The sequence below is a fragment of the Parasteatoda tepidariorum genome, chromosome 4, assembly GCF_982258835.1.
Source record: "Parasteatoda tepidariorum strain Cologne lab strain chromosome 4, Ptep-v5.0, whole genome shotgun sequence".
In the NCBI taxonomy this organism is placed as follows: Eukaryota; Metazoa; Arthropoda; class Arachnida; order Araneae; family Theridiidae; genus Parasteatoda; species Parasteatoda tepidariorum.
In genome coordinates, this window is record NC_141758.1 from 41,075,045 (window position 1) to 41,094,665 (window position 19,621).

At 28.1% G+C, this 19,621-nt stretch overlaps 2 protein-coding genes across 5 annotated transcripts; both read right to left on the reverse strand.

Annotated features, from left to right (window-relative positions):
• Positions 1 to 249: 249 nt before the first annotated feature.
• LOC122271838 (uncharacterized) lies at positions 250 to 5,362 on the reverse strand. The gene is made up of 4 exons (XM_043054399.3): positions 5,238 to 5,362; positions 2,907 to 3,014; positions 2,202 to 2,818; positions 250 to 458 (listed from the first exon to the last, which is right to left on the reverse strand). Exons 1-3 carry the CDS (start codon positions 5,247 to 5,249, stop codon positions 2,225 to 2,227), a joined length of 714 nt encoding a protein of 237 aa, XP_042910333.1. The 5' UTR covers positions 5,250 to 5,362; the 3' UTR covers positions 250 to 458; positions 2,202 to 2,224.
• Positions 5,363 to 15,331: 9,969 nt separating this feature from the next.
• LOC122271839 (uncharacterized) lies at positions 15,332 to 18,480 on the reverse strand. Of its 4 annotated transcripts, XM_087160984.1 has the most exons (6): positions 18,444 to 18,480; positions 17,004 to 17,111; positions 16,610 to 16,925; positions 16,538 to 16,573; positions 16,359 to 16,501; positions 15,332 to 15,550 (listed from the first exon to the last, which is right to left on the reverse strand). In XM_087160984.1, the coding sequence occupies exons 1-5, from the start codon at positions 18,453 to 18,455 to the stop codon at positions 16,374 to 16,376; spliced, it is 600 nt and encodes a 199-aa protein (XP_087017110.1). In that variant the 5' UTR covers positions 18,456 to 18,480; the 3' UTR covers positions 15,332 to 15,550; positions 16,359 to 16,373. The 4 variants fall into 4 exon arrangements, with proteins under 4 accessions (XP_087017110.1, XP_087017109.1, XP_087017108.1 ...); XM_087160983.1 differs by lacking the exon at positions 16,538 to 16,573 and having other exon boundaries at positions 16,359 to 16,537; positions 16,592 to 16,925; XM_087160982.1 differs by having other exon boundaries at positions 16,538 to 16,925.
• Between the last annotated feature and the right edge of the window lie 1,141 nt (positions 18,481 to 19,621).

Consider the following 19,621-nt stretch of genomic DNA (forward strand, 5'->3'; position numbering starts at 1 on the left):
ATTTTCATAAAATTCTTAAACAAATGACAAGTTTCTCTTCTTTGAATTAATTATTATTGGATAATAATTATTATTAAATTATTATAAATTAATTTATTATTATTAATTTATCATTATTATTTTATTATTATTATTAATTTATTATTATTACTTGATCTAAAACAATAAAAAAATTGAGAAATATCGGTGACGCTTAATTTTTCAATAATCAGTTTGCGTTTGTGTAGGCAATAAAAAATGATTCCTAAATTGGTAAAAATAAGTAATAAATAATTTATTTACAAAATACAATAATGTAACAAATATGTTGACAAAATTATGCAGGTTGGATGTGATCAGAAATTAATTATAATAGAGTCCATTTAGCAGAATATAGAATGGAGTAATAATTTTGAAACAGAAGTTTGGCTTCATTTGTTGGAAATGTGTTCTCATTTTTTCTGCTTTATCATGGTGACCTATTAAAATGGGAAATGAAAAGAAAAAATAAACTAAATTGCAATGATTTTATAAATAAAGCAATATCTTTTAGTTTTCAAAGGTAAATGAGCATAGACAAATTAATTATGATGCAAAACATTTATTACAACTCGTAATCGGTTTTAATATAATTCTCCTATTCCATTGTAATCTGTAAAAATGTATATAGCACAAAATTTTAAGTGATTTAAAATTTTTCCGAAAACAAATAAAGGAGAACTATATTAACATATTTACCAAATTACGAGTAGTAATAACTAAGGATTCAAATCAAATTATAGTACTTAAGAATTCAATGTTATTGGTGGTACGCCAGTACCAACCTGATTCGAGAAAACCGTGAATATGTAGAAATAAAGAAAACTATATGTTTTCTCCTAAATGAACTAAATTAACATAATAACCCTCTTCAACTGAGAAAGTTAAAGGAGTTTAAAAATTGTAAAACATCAGTAATTTTGAATGAAATATATTTATAACTTATCTCAAATTAATATGGTCGATCAGATTTGAGATCAGAAATCACAAATAAAACATGGATTTTGTTCAACTGCTGTGCTACAGATTTCATATATCTATACTCGACATATGAAGCAATGTATAAAATTTTCTAGAGATTTTGAATGGAGTATAAAGGAAAGTTTTTTATAGCTTCCCGGTGATGCTACACTGAGAAAAAAAGTATCGTCAGAACTACCAGAATATGTTAAAATTTGCTATTTTACTCGGTTAAATTTATTTTTCAGTTTTGTATTTTTCATAAAATGCTTGGTAATAAGAGCTATGATTTCAAAAACTAGAATTTCGGGTAAACTGTTACCACCAAACGGAAAAATTAGCTCATAAATGGTTTGCCGTATAGTTAGGTTTTAATAACCAGAATTATGTTAACTAGAAATTAAGTCAACACTACGCATTACAGTAATTTTACCAAAATATTTTCCGCCAATTAAATTTTCCACAAACTGGCGTCAATAGAAATTTTTTTTTAAAACTACACAGTTATTCATCTTCAAATAAAAATAGCATGGAGAATGTCTTCACCTAGTTTTGTGTGTTTTCTAAATTGATAATAGTCAAAAGCATCAGATCCTTATTTTATCTTCCTACCAGGTCTTATTAAACTTACCCTTATCTACCATAGTAATCATGAAGTTTTTCATTTAAGTCTAAAGCAAGTATTTCGAAAGAAAATATTTTACAGCACAGATAAGTTTATAATAATAAAATAAAAAAAAAACTAACACAAACATGTGTGGCAAATCGCGTTCAATTTCCGGTTCTTCGCAACTAAAGCGATAACTATAGCATTAAAATTTGTCATTAGAATATTATATAAAAATTATGTCTTCCAAGATGTAGCAATCGTGGGCCTAAAACAATATGCGATAAAAATAGCATTAAAATAAAGAAGATCACAGTGGGACAATTATTTGTTAAAATATAAGCGAAACTAAAAAGTTTTATGAATGAAAAATTATTTAAAAAATACATTAGTCTTTAAACTCTCTTATATGTAATATTACGGTAAAGCATAGTAATTAAATAAATTAAATGATTAGAATGCATGCATCGATGCCTTTTTAGTTATGCATTGCTTGTTAGTGCATGCAAATTTGTTTTTTTTATATAAATTTCATGCAATCATTTCATAAATTTCTTTTTTAATTAAAACTTCTGATAAAAATGGTTCAAATAAAGTGAACTAATTTACAACCAACCTTTAAAATTCTAAGATAAGTTTTTAATAATGTGCTCCATGTCCTAAAAGAGCACCATGCCCAAGACCAACACCATATCCAAGACCGGCTCCATGTCCAAGACCAACTCCATGTCCGAGACCTACTCCATATCCGAGACCAACTCCATGTCCCAGAGCAACTCCGTGTCCAAGACCTGCACCATATCCAAGACCTGCTTCATGTCCAAGACCTGCACCATATCCAAGACCTGCACCATATCCAAGACCAGCACCATATCCAAGACTTGCTCCATGTCCAAGACCAGCACCATATCCAAGACCATGAGCAGGAGCGACGACAGCAGCATGTCCAACTACGGCAGGTGCTGCGTGGGCGATATCGGCAGGAGCTGCGTATGGACTAGCTATGACGGCAGCTGCTGGTGCACTGTGAGCGGTACCTGGTTCGTTGGTCTTGACAACAGCTCTGAATCCATGTCCATCAGCAACGTATTCAACCTTTCTTGCTCGTCCATCGATGTCAGCGAGAGTGTATGATCCCTTCTTGTTTCCATGAGCATCTCCTACTTCAGATCTGGAGTTGGTGGCTCCTTTGCCATCTTTGATGTCGTATGCAAATGCATAGTTGCCATGGCCCTAATGTATTGTAATTCATATGTTAGACTCTGATAAAGATATTTTTGTTTCAAAAGAATTAGATCAGAAACAGTAAATGTATTCTTACATCTTGAACTTGATTTCTTGCACTGATGCCAGTATTGACTAGATGTCCATGTCCAGCGAGGAGAACGCTGGCATTAGCTGCGGCAAAGACAGCGAAAATGATGGATACCTAAATAAATAGTTTCACTCTTTTATATTTTACTTACAAGAACTAATTATAAAATTATTTAACGTTTCTAATGTTTGTGAATCTATAGAAATTTTTAAAAGAACTTTATTAAATTAAAATGAGTATTTGCACGTTTCTTTTAAAATTGTGTATTCAGAAAAAGTACGTTTATTTGTCTGATTTCGTAACTTAAAATATTGTCTGCACTAGTAAATTAGCATATTTGAGGTCACTACTTCGAACCGTTAAGAATGAGCTCTGAAACGTGAAGATCCGATCATTAGATCAAAAAAAAAATTTTTATTATCCTACTTTCAACGAAAACATAAATTTTCGACTAGAATCAAGTCTATTCACGTTAAAAACTTTGTAAACGAAAGAATAACGTACAAATACATGATATTGAGAAAAAAAACTATCTATATTCTTTCAGAAAAAAATTCCTCCGATATAGATTTAAATTTAAATTTTAATCCGTAAATACTATATATAAAATCATACAACTCCTTGGTCTTAGTTAAGAATAGATGTTATTTTTATAGATGTGCAAAAAAGATACCTTAATTCCAAGGGTTATATAATATATATTGTTAATAATTTATGTGATGTAGTTTCTAGTAATTTATATAATGTAGTACCATTCAATTCATTATCTCAATTTAAAAGTATTTAGTTATTGTTCGTAAAGTTTAAATTATGACATTTGGGATTTAAATGTGACACAAATTTTAAATTATTACTGAAGTATCTTTCAAAGTTACTTGCCTCTTTGTGATTTCAAGTTCCACTTATGAATAATTTGAATAAAAATATTTTATTTATAAAATCCGAATGTCATCCATGTCATAAAAAAAAACATTAATTTGTTAAACAAAATAATATTCGTTGATTGTAACCCGTGGTTAAAGCACTGCTTTCTGCTATTTTAATGTTCAATTGTTCATATTAATTTTAATAATTTGTTTAACTTATACACATTAATTTGTACCCTCCTTTTTTATGCCAGTTTCAATCTAACAATCTTTCAATCTAACATTAAAAATATTTAATTATTATGCCTTAAATTTATAAACTACGCTGAAAAAAAAGTATAGTAAAAACTACAAGAATATGGTAAAATATACCTTGTTTCTGGCTGTGTGAGAACATCAAAAATCTCGGTAACTTCTACCGAGGGAATAATTTTGGTAAAATTAGCAATATATAAAATGGTTTTATATGAAATTTGGATGTTATGAAATTTTGTAATTTTATCATGATACCTTAGAGCATGACATAAAAACCTTTTTTAAATTAAATTTACTTTTCGGTTAACTATTTGTATTTTTCACTGAATGAATAACGAATTAATGGCGATAAGAACTATTATTTAACAGACTAGAAAGTTCTATAAACCTACACCATGGAAATAGCAAAATTATCAAGTGATTATTTTAAATATAATATATTTCGGATATATTACCAAGAATTAAGATTTCATTTTACCAAAATATCCTTACGCTAATTTTGTCAGAATTCTTTACTTCATATAATTTTTGTGATTAAAATGTGAAACTTATTTAGATTTTAAAGCATTCTAGAAATATCTCTTAAATTTGTCCTCTTTTTCATGATTTCACCTTTTTCATATAAATAATTATACTTAGAACAAAATTTGCATAGGATATTACATTTATTATAGGCAATTAATTATAAACTATGTATTTAGGAAGGATAAATGTTTTAAAACTATCTGTTTTACATAATTCTATGTAACACTATGCTTTTATTAATAGGAATAAGTATATCTCTATAATACTTTTATTTTCATTATAATACCTTTATGTTCCTGAATAATACCTAAAAATTTTAAATTTAGAGTTGGTTAAAAAAAACTATTTTCATAGTTCATGTTAAATCTATTATATGAACATGCAGTTAGCAGAGGTAATGTGCTAATTTTTGAAATAATTCTTCTTATAACAGTTTGAATTTAGCATTTCGCAAGAAATATTTAACTAATACAGCTAAAGTTTTTAGGCTAGCATTTAAAACACAAATTTCAAACTTCCTTAAAATCTAAAAAAAAATTGAAGCAACTTTTAATCTAATTCGATTTCTATTCGTTAATACTGATTGAATCAAGTTAATTCCCAGCATTAAATAATTTTAAAAACGAGTAAATAAAAAAATAGTCAGTTTAATATTTAATCAAATTTTAAAACAAGAATAAGCATTATTTACCTTAGATATCATGTTGAAACTTGTAGAGAATATTTATAATTCTTCAATACTGTCTGTTCACACTTCAGCGTATATATATATGAAAGATACAAGGTCACTTTCAATAAGTTTGGTGAACTACCTGTTTGGAAAAAAGAAGTAGAATAAAAAATAGAATAAAAAGAAGCCGCACCCTTGAGAAGGTCGAAATTTAACTGATAAAATCTTGAAAGGTAGAATAAAATCAAGAAATTAAAAACAATAATAGCCTGGTTCAGGTTCTGATAAAAATAAAATAAAAAAAATTATGTGTAACATTACGGAAGTGGATTTTGGGTGTATATCTTTCGATTCTTTGTGGGAAAGGTATTGAATTGGAATTATTGGAATGTCAGGAAAATGACCTTACTTCAAGTAATTAAACATTCATAAGCGTGTTATAAGACATTGAAACGTAAGTAACTGTCACATTCATTTTAACATAATTGGTTATGGAAATAACAAAAAAGATCCCTGTTATGTTGCAGTCATTTTAAAAAATAATAATAATTTCATGAAGTTAAAAAACTAGGTTAATCTCTTATTTGTTTTATCTTTGATTGTAAAAAAAAAAATGTTAAAGGTGTCGTTAAAATCAGAAAATTGTTGTATGAGCATATTTTTTTCTGTTAATATTACTTTTAAAATCTTGTCATCTTGTAAAATTACTGTAGAAAAATCTATTGTGTTGAGAAAATGCCTTTGAAAAAACGTTGATAATTTTGATTATTATAAACAAATAAAAGAAATTTTGATAATTTTCATTTCATTCAAAAAGACAATTCGAAGTTATACACTCAATTATTAATAATAGAAATGGATTTTCATATTATTACAATCATAGATTCGATTAATTAAAAAACTCAGTCATGTATTATACTTTTCCGTTTAAATGTTTTATTATTTTATAAAATGAACCAGATTAAGACAGTTCCTGTTTATGTGGGAGTCTTTAGTGGGGGGTTGGGGTCGGATGGTGGGTATATGCCCTCCCTCAATGTTTCAGTCACAAAAAAATTTTTTTTTTTAAGTTCCTCAAATGTAAAAATAAGAAAGAGATGAAAATAAATTTTTCTCAGATATCAAGCTATTTTAAGAATTCTTTTCAGTATGTTAGAGAAATTTTGCGTCTTTATTTTATTTTCACCCTCCTAAAAAATTGGACCCCCGTGATGCCCTTGCTTGTGAAACAATTTATATTGTGGAAATAATTTGCGACCTGTGCAAAATTTGAAAGCAAATTTAAATATTTCTTCAAGAAAATATAAATATAGAAGAATTTTTGAAATATTTTAAAATAATTTTTTATCTTTTTCTTACTCTGATTTTTTTAAAAAAAAGAGTTATAATTTATTTGAATTTATATATGGTTGCACACTATCCCTTCATTAAAGAACTTTAGCTTAACTTGTTCGGTACATAAGTTAAATTTCTTCATATACAATCAAAATGAATCAACACTTGTACAGTTCGCTAAAAAGTAAACTACCTTAAGATCTTTTGTTAGATTGTAGTAGTTTTGGCTTACTGACATACAATCTTTATGGTTTAAGAGCCTAAAAAATATGCTGATTATTTAGAGCAGACAATATTTTAAGCTACAAAATCAGACACAAAAATACACTTATATTTTGCTGTTTTTTTCTGAGTTGTTTTCTCTTGACGCCATATGTTAGTTTCAATTTTTGTGCATTTCACCCTGTCTCGAGAATTTTTTAAAGAAATCAGACAATTTTGCCCGCAATTATAAGAATCGTTTACTCAAAGATAATTTCATGCAAAAACTAATTTTTAATAAGGATTTTTATTATTTTATAGTAGTTTAATAACAGTCGAAATAAATTTGAATTTTACACCGTTAAAATTTTCTCGGAAAAATTTCTAAATAACAATTTATTGAATGGTTATTTTACCATATTTAATCAAAACAGTGAAATAATTGTAAATGAAATAGTAATCAAACTGTTAAGTTTGAGAAAAACTGTTTACTAACTGCTTTCACCTAATACGGTTAAACAGCCAGAATTTTATCGTGCCAACTAGAACCACCTAATGAAGCTGCTTAGTTCTTTGCAACTGCGTTCATATTACAGCCGAGCGGGACTAGCCGTCAATCTCATGACCGGCAGAACTGGAGTTCGAGTCCACTACAATAATTTCTCCATTCCCTTCAACACGGTATCTGACACTCTCCAGTGCTCAATACCTTACGAAAAGCCGAGCTCCTATGTCTAGTTAAATAATTAACTTTTTTTATATTTTTGAAAATGATGGCTGTAAACGGTTAAAAAACCATATAGTTTTTTATTCATGGTTTTATAACCATACTTTCTGTAAATGGTTTCAACACCATAAAGGAAAAAAATGTTCTTTATCGTAAACTGTACGGTTAATAGGATGGACAGGCAGCTGCCAGCTATTGTACCATAATTTCAGAATGAAAATGTTAACAGTGTGAGGTACAAGATTATTTATATAATTTTAAGGAATGTTATTTTAAGTGTCTGAATAAAAAAATTGAATAAAAACAGTCGAATAGCTCCGAAAAATCGAATTTTAAATCTACGACTTTATTTACAATTTGATTTCTCAGGAAATATTTGTCCGATTTCATTCAAATTATGTATTTTGAAATGCAAAATTGCATTCTTAAAAATAACTTAAAAATTATGTTCTTGACTATTATTGAATAAAATAGTAACAAATAAAAATAATTACTGAAAATTACTTTTTGCACTGAATTATGTTAGAATAAACGAATTTTAATTGTGGGCAATTTTATTTTATTCGTTTAAAATGCTCAAAAATGTTCAAAATGTTAAAGTAAAATTAACATTAAGGTCTCTGAACTTTCAAGAGCTAACCTGGCCAAACTATTGGGACCATATTTTCTTGATTGTAGCTACCCCCTTCCCTATTCTGAGGGCAAAACGTTTAAAATCATCGAAAAAAGGCATGTTTATTCAGAAAGATTGTGTTTTTGTGTCTGATTTCGTACTAACTACTTAAAATATTTAAGATCAGGTCCTCGAATCATAAAGTTTGAGTCCCAGTACGTGAGAATCCAATCATTAGATCTAAGTTCACTCAACTTGGTCATAGTGCATAATATCATTTATTTAGGAGCAATGTTTTTTTATTTTTTGTTTTTGTTACGTTTAAAAATATTATTAAAAATGTATATCTTCTTCTTCAGTTATTGTATAATAAAACATATACCTATTGAATCTATTGGAAAAATTTTAAGAATTAAAAAGCATTATAGATATTTGTACCTTTTGGTTATTAGAACTGTTGGAAGCATTTTATAAATTGATCATAATTTTAATTCAAACCCATTTCTCTATCTTAAAATATTTTTAAAGAATTATTTTAGTGTTTTGATTTGAAAAGTATTTCCTAAAAGAAAAAGAAGTTTAGTTTAAACAATGTCAAGAAGCATCTAACAGTGAAATGCACTGGTTTGATGTAGGCTCAGAGGTAGCATAAAAAGAAACTGAACTGTAGCTTTTTCACTGAATACTTTATAAAAATAATGTACACAACTGTAATAATGGACCTATTTACTGCACATAGTTATAATAATAATAAAAAAAGAAAACGAACCACCTTGAGTAACTTTTGATCTAATGATTTTACCTTAATGGTTCGAGGGGGGGGGGTGACATCAATTATGCTAATTAAATATGCAGACGATATTTTAAATTACGAAATCAGAGACTTTCTTTGAATAAACATACAATTTCTTACAACGGATTCGGGTTTCGACCCTCCAAGATATGGGGGTAGCCGTATTCTTGGAAATATGGTCCCCCCCCCGAACCAATGTTTGAACCCCTTAACGTTAATTTTACTTTTTGCGTATTTCGCACTATTTCGAGAACTATTTAAGTGAATAGAAAAATTTTTGCACATAATTATGAGATACTTTTATCCAAAGATAAATCCATGTGAAAAATACAAAATTCAAAATTTGAAATCGGTGGAATAGTATCTGAGAAATCGAATTTTAGATTAGATGACTTAAGATAAATTGATATATGATTGAAAAACTTAAGAATTTCAAATTATATAAAGCAAAAAGTTATCTTTCCGCAAATTATCAGAAAATATTAGTTAATTTGGTTTTACATTTACTTTTAACATCATGTCAAATTTAAGATTCATAACTTGAATGGAAAAGCCACAAAATAGGCATAGATTTTCGGTTTTATAAAGAAGTACATTGCTTCATTGTCAATACATAGAATTATTCTGCGTTTGACTCTGAAAAAGGTTTATTATAAAACCTAAGATAAAGAGGTGAATGGGTTCAAGTTCAAGCGATGACAATCGATACGAATTCTACACCCGGATCGCACCGACCTCAGTACTGATGCAAAGTGTCCTCAGTGGTAGACGGATCATGGGTTAGAATTCCCCTCGCGTCGTGTTAACTGTGGTAGGTTTTCAGAGTTTTCCCCTCCATGAGGCAAATGCGGTAGTTCCATTGAAAAATCCTCCACAAAGTCAAAATTTCTCTCTCAATATTTGATCCTGGAGTTTTTTTGTCTACCGGATTGCGGTCAAAATTACAAGGCTACAGAGTTGAACATCGATAATCTTAAACTCAAAATTGTGTCTGCTGTTCAACGACGGTTATAAAGTAAAATAAAATCCTTTTGACATCGGGCTAACCATGCGAGGTTTTCGTTGTTTTCCTTTTCATGTAAACAAATGCGGGTTAATTGTCATGTTATTAAAGCTCTACCCGTCCTCTAGTACTATTACCAATTGATATATGTTTTAAAATATAGTGTGTTGGGTTAGTTGGATTTAAAGGGTTAATGGGTTCTGAAAATCTAATCCTGCGTTACTTTATTGATTTTATTGTTAAAGTATAGCATAAATTATAAAGAAGTTACAGCTTAATATTTTTTATTAATTAAGCCTCAAAAGTTAATGCATAAGCCAATTTTTCAACACTTAATTTTTAAGACCTAGCAGAGTAGGGATGTGAAGTTATATAAAAAAAATTCAGAACGAGTTCTATTCATTAGCTTAATTTTAACGTTTTTTCTAACTGCAGAACGATACGAAGACTAATAGCCTTCCTGTTCCTTTCAACACTTAATTTTTAAGACCTAGCAGAGTAGGGATGTGAAGTTATATAAAAAAAATTCAGAACGAGTTCTATTCATTAGCTTAATTTTAACGTTTTTTCTAACTGCAGAACGATACGAAGACTAATAGCCTTCCTGTTCCTTTCAACACTTAATTTTTAAGACCTAGCAGAGTAGGGATGTGAAGTTATATAAAAAAAATTCAGAACGAGTTCTATTCATTAGCTTAATTTTAACGTTTTTTCTAACTGCAGAACGATACGAAGACTAATAGCCTTCCTGTTCCTTTCAACACTTAATTTTTAAGACCTAGCAGAGTAGGGATGTGAAGTTATATAAAAAAAATTCAGAACGAGTTCTATTCATTAGCTTAATTTTAACGTTTTTTCTAACTGCAGAACGATACGAAGACTAATAGCCTTCCTGTTCCTTTCAACACTTAATTTTTAAGACCTAGCAGAGTAGGGATGTGAAGTTATATAAAAAAAATTCAGAACGAGTTCTATTCATTAGCTTAATTTTAACGTTTTTTCTAACTGCAGAACGATACGAAGACTAATAGCCTTCCTGTTCCTTTCAACACTTAATTTTTAAGACCTAGCAGAGTAGGGATGTGAAGTTATATAAAAAAAATTCAGAACGAGTTCTATTCATTAGCTTAATTTTAACGTTTTTTCTAACTGCAGAACGATACGAAGACTAATAGCCTTCCTGTTCCTTTCAACACTTAATTTTTAAGACCTAGCAGAGTAGGGATGTGAAGTTACATAAAAAAAATTCAGAACGAGTTCTATTCATTAGCTTAATTTTAACGTTTTTTCTAACTGCAGAACGATACGAAGACTAATAGCCTTCCTGTTCCTTTCAACACTTAATTTTTAAGACCTAGCAGAGTAGGGATGTGAAGTTATATAAAAAAAATTCAGAACGAGTTCTATTCATTAGCTTAATTTTAACGTTTTTTCTAACTGCAGAACGATACGAAGACTAATAGCCTTCCTGTTCCTTTCAACACTTAATTTTTAAGACCTAGCAGAGTAGGGATGTGAAGTTATATAAAAAAAATTCAGAACGAGTTCTATTCATTAGCTTAATTTTAACGTTTTTTCTAACTGCAGAACGATACGAAGACTAATAGCCTTCCTGTTCCTTTCAACACTTAATTTTTAAGACCTAGCAGAGTAGGGATGTGAAGTTATATAAAAAAAATTCAGAACGAGTTCTATTCATTAGCTTAATTTTAACGTTTTTTCTAACTGCAGAACGATACGAAGACTAATAGCCTTCCTGTTCCTTTCAACACTTAATTTTTAAGACCTAGCAGAGTAGGGATGTGAAGTTATATAAAAAAAATTCAGAACGAGTTCTATTCATTAGCTTAATTTTAACGTTTTTTCTAACTGCAGAATTTTAGGGCATTTTATTTTGAATTTATGTTTTTAATGTTAGATTAAACCATTTAAAAAAAAGAAAAGATTTTTTTAATAGACACGATAACTTCTCAACCAGCAGTTTCTATGAAGTAAATTCTTTTAAAAATAGCTTTAAAGCTCTTATACGATTACTGAAAATGTATTATGTAATTTAAATTGTTATCATACATTTTTTGTGGAGGAATGGAAGCATTTAAAAAATTAGAGATAGCAGTTAATAAATCAATGAGTTTGCTTAATGCGCAAGAATAAGAACAAAATAAGACGGCAAGAAAAAGACCGCTCATGATTACTTTTGAACTAATGATCGGAACTTCAAGTTCTAGGATTTAATTTTGACGGTTTATAGAGGTGATCTAAAATATACTTATAAATAAGCGCAGACCATAACTCAAGTTACAAAATCCGACGCAAAAGCATACTTTCACTGAATAAACATACCTTTTTTTCCGCTGGATTTGCATTTCAGGTAGCCGCAATTTGGGAACAATGGTCACAAATAATTGTTTGATCAGGAGAACTGTTTAAAGTTTGGACCCCTTAATAATAATTTTACGTTCTGCGTATTTCGCTGTATCTGGAGAACTTTTAAAGCTTACAGAAATTTTTTGCTCACAGCTATAAAAACGGACCACCCTGAATAACTTTTGATCTAAGGATCGGATCTTCACATTCGAGGACTCAATCTTAATGACTCAAAGGGGTGATTTTAAATATAATAATTAATAAAAGTAGACGATTTTTTAAGTTACGATATCAGACACTAAAAGGTACTTTTTTAAAAATATAAATAAAAAAAATTTCCCGATGAATTCGGATATCTGATCCCCAAGGAAAAGGGGTTAGTCACAATCTGGGAAATATGGTCCAAATAGTTTGGTCCAGAAAGCCCCCCAAAGTTTGGATCCCTTCATGTTCATTTTACCTTTTGCGTATTTTACTATATTTCGACAAATGTTTGCATATAAATATAAATTTTGTTTAACCAAAGATTTTGTTAACCACGCAAAAGATAATTTTCACTAAATATTTCTATTTTATTTTGCAAGGAGAATTTGCAAGATATAAAATTTCTTACATCATTTTAAAGAATTTAATTTTGCATGGGAAAATACATATTATGTGTAAAATAGGTATCCGGAATCGAAATTTTATAAAAGTTGTTCTTTTAAAACTCGATAAATATTTAGAAAATAAATCTAGATTCTTTGTGCACTTTATCTAATTATCTTCTAATGTGCAATTTATCTTTGTACAATTTATCTCATTTTTTTCAACTCGATTTGACTTTTTTAAAAGTATTAACGTTACATTCATGCAGTGCTAATACTCAAAAGTAATGCTAGTTTTTAAAATATTAATTAGCTAACCTTTTGAAAAAGAACAAATAATAATTATATGTATAAACGCTATACATACAGAGTTGAATGGCTGGATTTTAAGTATGAATAATTTCAAAATTATTACATGTATTCATTACAATTATTGATACACGAATTTGAAGAAAAATAAGCTAAGGTTTTGCTTTCATTTGTAAATGTTTGATGTGTCAATTTTTCGTTATACGATAAACTTAAAATCTGTAAATTGTTTTCAGGACATTTGGTAGTTTTTCACTATTAAGGATTTCTACTATAAATAAAGGATTCTAAATTATTGCAGTAACTATGGTTCAAAAAGAGCATTTTCAATGTTAGGATGAAAAGGTGATTAACCTCTGATCAGATGAAAACCATCAATACATTTGATATCTTGATTGGGTTGCCTTAAAGATATTGCTTTTTAAACTATCGATGCCGGACATTTACCGGACAATACAAGATCATTAATCGATGCCGGACAATACAAGAACATTATTTGAACAGCATTAGAAACTAAATTGACCACGTGAAACAACGGAATGTTAGTAAGCAATACTGACAAGATATTTGTCGTGTATGAAATGGCCATAAAACAAATATTTTTGACTGGAAATTTTTTATGTATGATTTGCTCCAGTTTAGTTTAACGTTTACTGTAGTATGCGCAATAGTTTCTGAAATATTTATATCTAAAACGTTATAATTTATTTATGCTAGTCTGAATTATTATTAATTTGTAAGCACCAGCATGTATCCTTATAGAAAACAATATAAGTTTAAAACACAAAATATCGGATCTCAAAAATATTAAAAAAGAGCATTGAACATAAGCCATAGTTTGTTTATGATCAAAAGTACTCCGTGCATTATCAAATCGAACAAATGAATTTTATTTTTTCAGCAAACACTTCAATATTTTTAGCGAAAAAAGATTTATTGCGTTTTAGTTTTGATTGTTCTTGTCAAAAAAAAAAAACCAAAACTATTTTTTTTATAAAATGGTATGTTTGACTCACGACCGAATTTTTATGACTGACGGATATGCAATGCAAGGTAAATTTATTACTTAAATGTATGAAGTATTTTCAAGGATTCTTATAAAAAAATTGGCAGAATCTCCGTACTGTATGGCAATGACGTTTCTGGTGAGAAAAAACCCATAATTCTGGTTAATAAAACCGAAATACAACAGTATTTAAATCATTTAATAATTCATTTAATAATTTAATAATACCATTCATTTAATAATTTTTCAGTTCATATGGTAAGGATTTAAAATAAATTCTGCTTTTCAAAATTATAAATTTTTTTTTATCACACCTTTTTAAAACAAAATACAAAACTAAAAAGTAAATTTAACCGAAGAAAGGGTTCTTGTGACATGCTCTAAGATTTCACGATAAAATTTCCAAATCATATCACAATTACTGAAACTGTATTACATATTATATATATATATATATATATATATATATATATATATATATATATATATATATATATATATATATATATATATATATATATATATATATATATATATATATATATATATATATATATATATATATATATATATATATATATATATATATATATATATATATATATATATATATATATATATATATATATATATATATATATATATATATATATATATATATATTATATATATATATATATATATACATATATGTATATATATATATATATATATATATATATATATATATATATATATATATATATATATATATATATATATATATTATATATATATATACACATATATATATATATGTATATATATATATATATATATATATATATATATATATATATATATATATATATATATACACATATATATATATATATGTATATATATATATATATAGAGAGAGAGAGAGAGAGAGAGAGAGAGAGAGATTGTTAACTTAACCAAAATAATTACCAAAGACATCCGTGAAAATTATCGAACTTTTAGGTATTCCCATAGATCCAGAAACACGTTAAATTTTACCTTATTCTGTTAGTTTTGACGATGCTTTTTCACTCACTTTAGTAATGGTTACCGGTCAATAGCAATTCTTTTTGTCTCAATCCAATGTTCAAATTAAAAAATAAGTTTGTGCTTAGACAAAAAAACGAATCAATATAAAAATTGACAAGATATAAAAATAAATAAATATTTATTTACATCATATCACCAATATCACCAGTATCAAGTATGAGACATCCAAATCTTTACAATTTGAGCTTTAACAGGAAGAGAAAATAGTTACATTATAAGAAGAGAATCGAAAGTTGCAATGTTGAAACAGACATTTGATAACTCTTGTAAACAATGCAGCTATTAATCAAGTTGTTCGTATTTCCTCCTCCATTAAAGTGACCTATAAATAAATAAAATTGATAACTATATTGTAAGTAGAAAAAGTTTTGCCAAAATGCTTTATTTCTTCCTTATTTATAATTATTATTGGGAAAGAATTGCGTCTTTATTTAGCTAAAATGCATGCAAATGAATATAATTAGCATAAAATCATTTATCCTTTAGTTATTGAACAAATATTTAAGATATCTGTAAAATTTGAGTAGCTTTATTTTTGGATATGCTATGGAAATTTTAAAAAGGTTTTTAATTTTTTTTATTGGTGAATCATTTGCCACATTTTTGATTATATATTATTTGATTATAATTTATAATCTGGTTATAATTTTGATAACAACATATTTATTTTTATATATTCATATATTTTACTAATTACAAATAGGTATACTGAATGAACAAAGTTTATGATGAGAAATCCCTAAATTATCTGAAAATTGCAGATGTTTTCAAAAGGAGGTAGAACATGCTTTCAGATCAACATCTTTAAATACTTTTATATGTGTGTGTTACAGAAATAAAACTTATCTAGGGTATATGATAAACAAGATTTGCGATAGTAAAAGGAAAATTTTTCGTTTTGTCTTGAAGAATTACTCTTAGCCATTACAATAAAAACTATTGCTTTAATTAGAATAAGTTCAAAATTAGAATTTCAATTGCGAGTCAATTTATAGTGATTGTGCTTAAATAACAGTCGTGCAGTTATCTGTTTTATTAAAGTTATAATCAATATTATTTCATAGTTTTTTTGTGATATAATTAGTATAGAATTAAATATTTAAACATGCATTGGGGAAAATGTATCTTACCTAAGTTATAAACGTTTAGTAATGTCCTCCATAGCCATATCCGAGACCTTTACCAACTCCATAACCTAAAGCAGCACCATATCCGAGAACACCTCCATATCCAAGACCGACTCCATATCCGAGACCAGCACCATATCCAAGGCCTGCACCATATCCAAGACCTGCTCCATGTCCAAGACCTGCTCCATGTCCAAGACCAGCACCATATCCAAGACCTGCTCCATGCCCAAGACCAGCACCATATCCAAGACCATGAGCAGGAGCGATGACAGCAGCGTGTCCTACTACGGCAGGGGCAGCATGTGCGATATCAGCTGGGGCTGCGTATGGACTAGCGATGACAGCAGCAGCTGGTGCACTGTGAGCGGTACCAGGTTCGTTGGTCTTGACAACAGCTCTGAATCCATGTCCATCAGCAACGTATTCAACCTTTCTTGCTCGTCCATCGATGTCAGCGAGAGTGTATGATCCCTTCTTGTTTCCATGAGCATCTCCTACTTCAGATCTGGAGTTGGTGGCTCCTTTGCCATCCTTGATGTCGTAAGCAAAAGCGTAATTTCCATGTCCCTAACAGAATTAAATAAATATTTTAAATTCGAATAAATATATTTATAACAATTAGTTTTATATCAGAAAAATACTTACATCTTGAACTTGTTGTCGTGCACTAACTCCGGTATTGACTAGGTGTCCATGTCCAGCAAGGAGAAGGCTAGCATTGGCTGCGGCCAAGACAGCAAGAAGAATGGATACCTGAAACATTTAGTGGTTTTATAAATAAATATATATATAAGACAAAATTGCGAAAATGTCCTTATATATCAGTATTAGAAGTTAACTCTTCACGTCATTGATTTTTCATGTAGCATTTCGAACAGTACTGATATTTAAAAGATCCATTCACTGAAAAATCGAGGCAGTTTAATAAGAAAAGTAAGCCGTTTTATTTATTGCAATGACAGTGAACACTACTGGATATAGCAGTATCTGCAGGTTATTTTAATACTATTTTTTCTATTTAAGAAAACAAAACACTAACTGGGAAGAAATTACTGAGATCTCAAAACTTGCTTCTTTTGAAAATTAAAAACTGAATATAGAGTACACCACAAAGAACAAAAAGTAAAGATTTTTTCCCTGTAACTTGATAACAGACTTTACTGTATAAGAATTTATTCAAACGAATTAGAATCATTGCAGTAAATAAAACTTGAGATTAAGAAACATTAATTTTTTAAGAATAATTTTTAAAAGTATAATTTTTAAGTGTAATTTACATATTTAAGGTTTGCAAATATCGCTACATGCTCTTTAGATGCTTTTTTGTAGTAATTGCCTCTGTCATACTACGCTAACGACTCAGACAAATCAGAATTTATAAAGTTAGTGCTACAAGTCCACTCCGTAAATTCTGCCACCAGGGTTTATTAAAAAGGAAATATTTATTAAAATTTTATTAGAAATTTATTAAAAAGAAAATAAATAAAAATAGAATTTGGAACACACCAAATATGATGTGAAATTATTAACTAATAGTTTTTTTCATTATGTATAAATAAATGTATTATTTTTGCAGATTATGCTAGTTTCTAAATAAAACTTATGCTTTTCATCTTTCAACATTAGTCAATTTGTCCGCAAAATGATAAATAAACAAATTTTTCTTTATGTTTACTAATTTTAACGCTTTAATAAATAATGCTGATAATTTTCTTTAAAGTTGCGTGTCACAATGATTTGCAATAAAAACTTCTTATATTTTATAATAATTATAAAATTCTTTGTTTTTTTCCTTAAAACTTCAAAACAAATAGTATTTTAAAGCTTCTGTAAAACCTTGAAACATTAAAACTTTTTAAAATTTCTTCGATTTAGTAATAAACTAAAAATTATAAAAAAAATATATTTTTCTTTTTTGAGATAAAGTTAGCTAGGAAAATATTATTTTAGAGTTTCCGAAAGCTTACTAAAAAGAAATAGATAAGTAATTTTTACTTTCATTTAAAAGTAAATGTTTAATTATACAATTCATAAATGTCTTAAACTTAGGCGAAATTTTAATACTTAGGGTATATGTTTGCTTACCTTAGAGATCATGTTTAGTGCTTAGAACTTCTGTGATATTGTAAGCTCTCAACACAGCCTATTTATACAAATGACACAAGGTCAATATTGCTTAAATTGGTGAGCTACTTGTTTGGAAAAAGCAGGAAAATATTCAGTTAAAAAAATTCAAAATAAAGCCGCACCCTTGAGAAGGACGAAACAAATACTTCCTGAAAAGTAGTTTAGAATGTAGAAAAATAAAGACAATAATGTCACTCTTCAGGCGCAGGTTAAAATAAAATTGACAAATTATGCGTGGCGTTACGGAGATTAGTTCAGGGTGTATATCTTTTCAATTTCAAAGGTATTTTATAATAATTATTCATATAAAAAAGTGACCTTAACTTAATTAAGAGAAGTTATAATGCAGACATATTGAACACGAAAGTATAATTAAACACTTAAAATAAATTTGTCCTTATTAATTGTTACATAGTTATTAGAGTCATGAAACTGACATGAAACGTTTCACATAATCCGTAAAGAGACTCGCAGTTTGATAACTATTTTATGCATATTAATATTAAAGGACGTAAAAAGGAATTTTTTTTACCGAAACTATTAGCTTATTTGACTTTAGAAATTTGTTTTTTCTTAAACTTGTGCTATCAAAGAAAAACAATACAGCAAAATCTTCAAAAAATGAAGAAAAAATTAAACCTTGCTTTGATTGTTCATCTTTTTTAAGATTATTGTTCCAAAATTGTGATTTGATTTTGTTAAAAAATGTAAAAGATAGAGCACAATATGTCGAGAGTGTCGAGATGTGACATGTTTGAACAAGTGAACTCGTACGCTCTGTTGATTAACGGATTTGCTCTCTCCTATCAAAATATTTTAGTAAAATATTATCTTTTGAACTTTTTCATTGAAATAATTTTTTGAATTATATTAGAAAAAAGAAATTATCATACTTTCAATATGAATAGTTGAAAATGCATCTTTTTCATCTGTAATAAATTTTAATGGATGTTGCAAAGAGTTATTGATAGTTTTATAACAATTACAAATAAATGTAGGTTAAGCAGTCGAATAATATTCTCACAATGAAGTTGGTCGCATAATTTTGGCTGTTTCTCTTTAAACGTAGGAAGAGTCTAATGATTGAGAAGAAAGAGGACTAGACTAACATTTGAGACTACTGAAAATGATGGAGA

What these genes read in the sequence shown, in the direction of transcription:
- LOC122271839 (XM_043054400.3), bottom strand. An exon ending in CACGACAACAAGTTCAAGAT is followed by an intron (nt 16,926 to 17,003) that starts GTAAGTATTTTT and finishes TAATTCTGTTAG; the next exon opens with GGACATGGAAATTACGCTTT.
- LOC122271838 (XM_043054399.3), bottom strand. An exon ending in CAAGAAATCAAGTTCAAGAT is followed by an intron (nt 2,819 to 2,906) that starts GTAAGAATACAT and finishes ACAATACATTAG; the next exon opens with GGCCATGGCAACTATGCATT.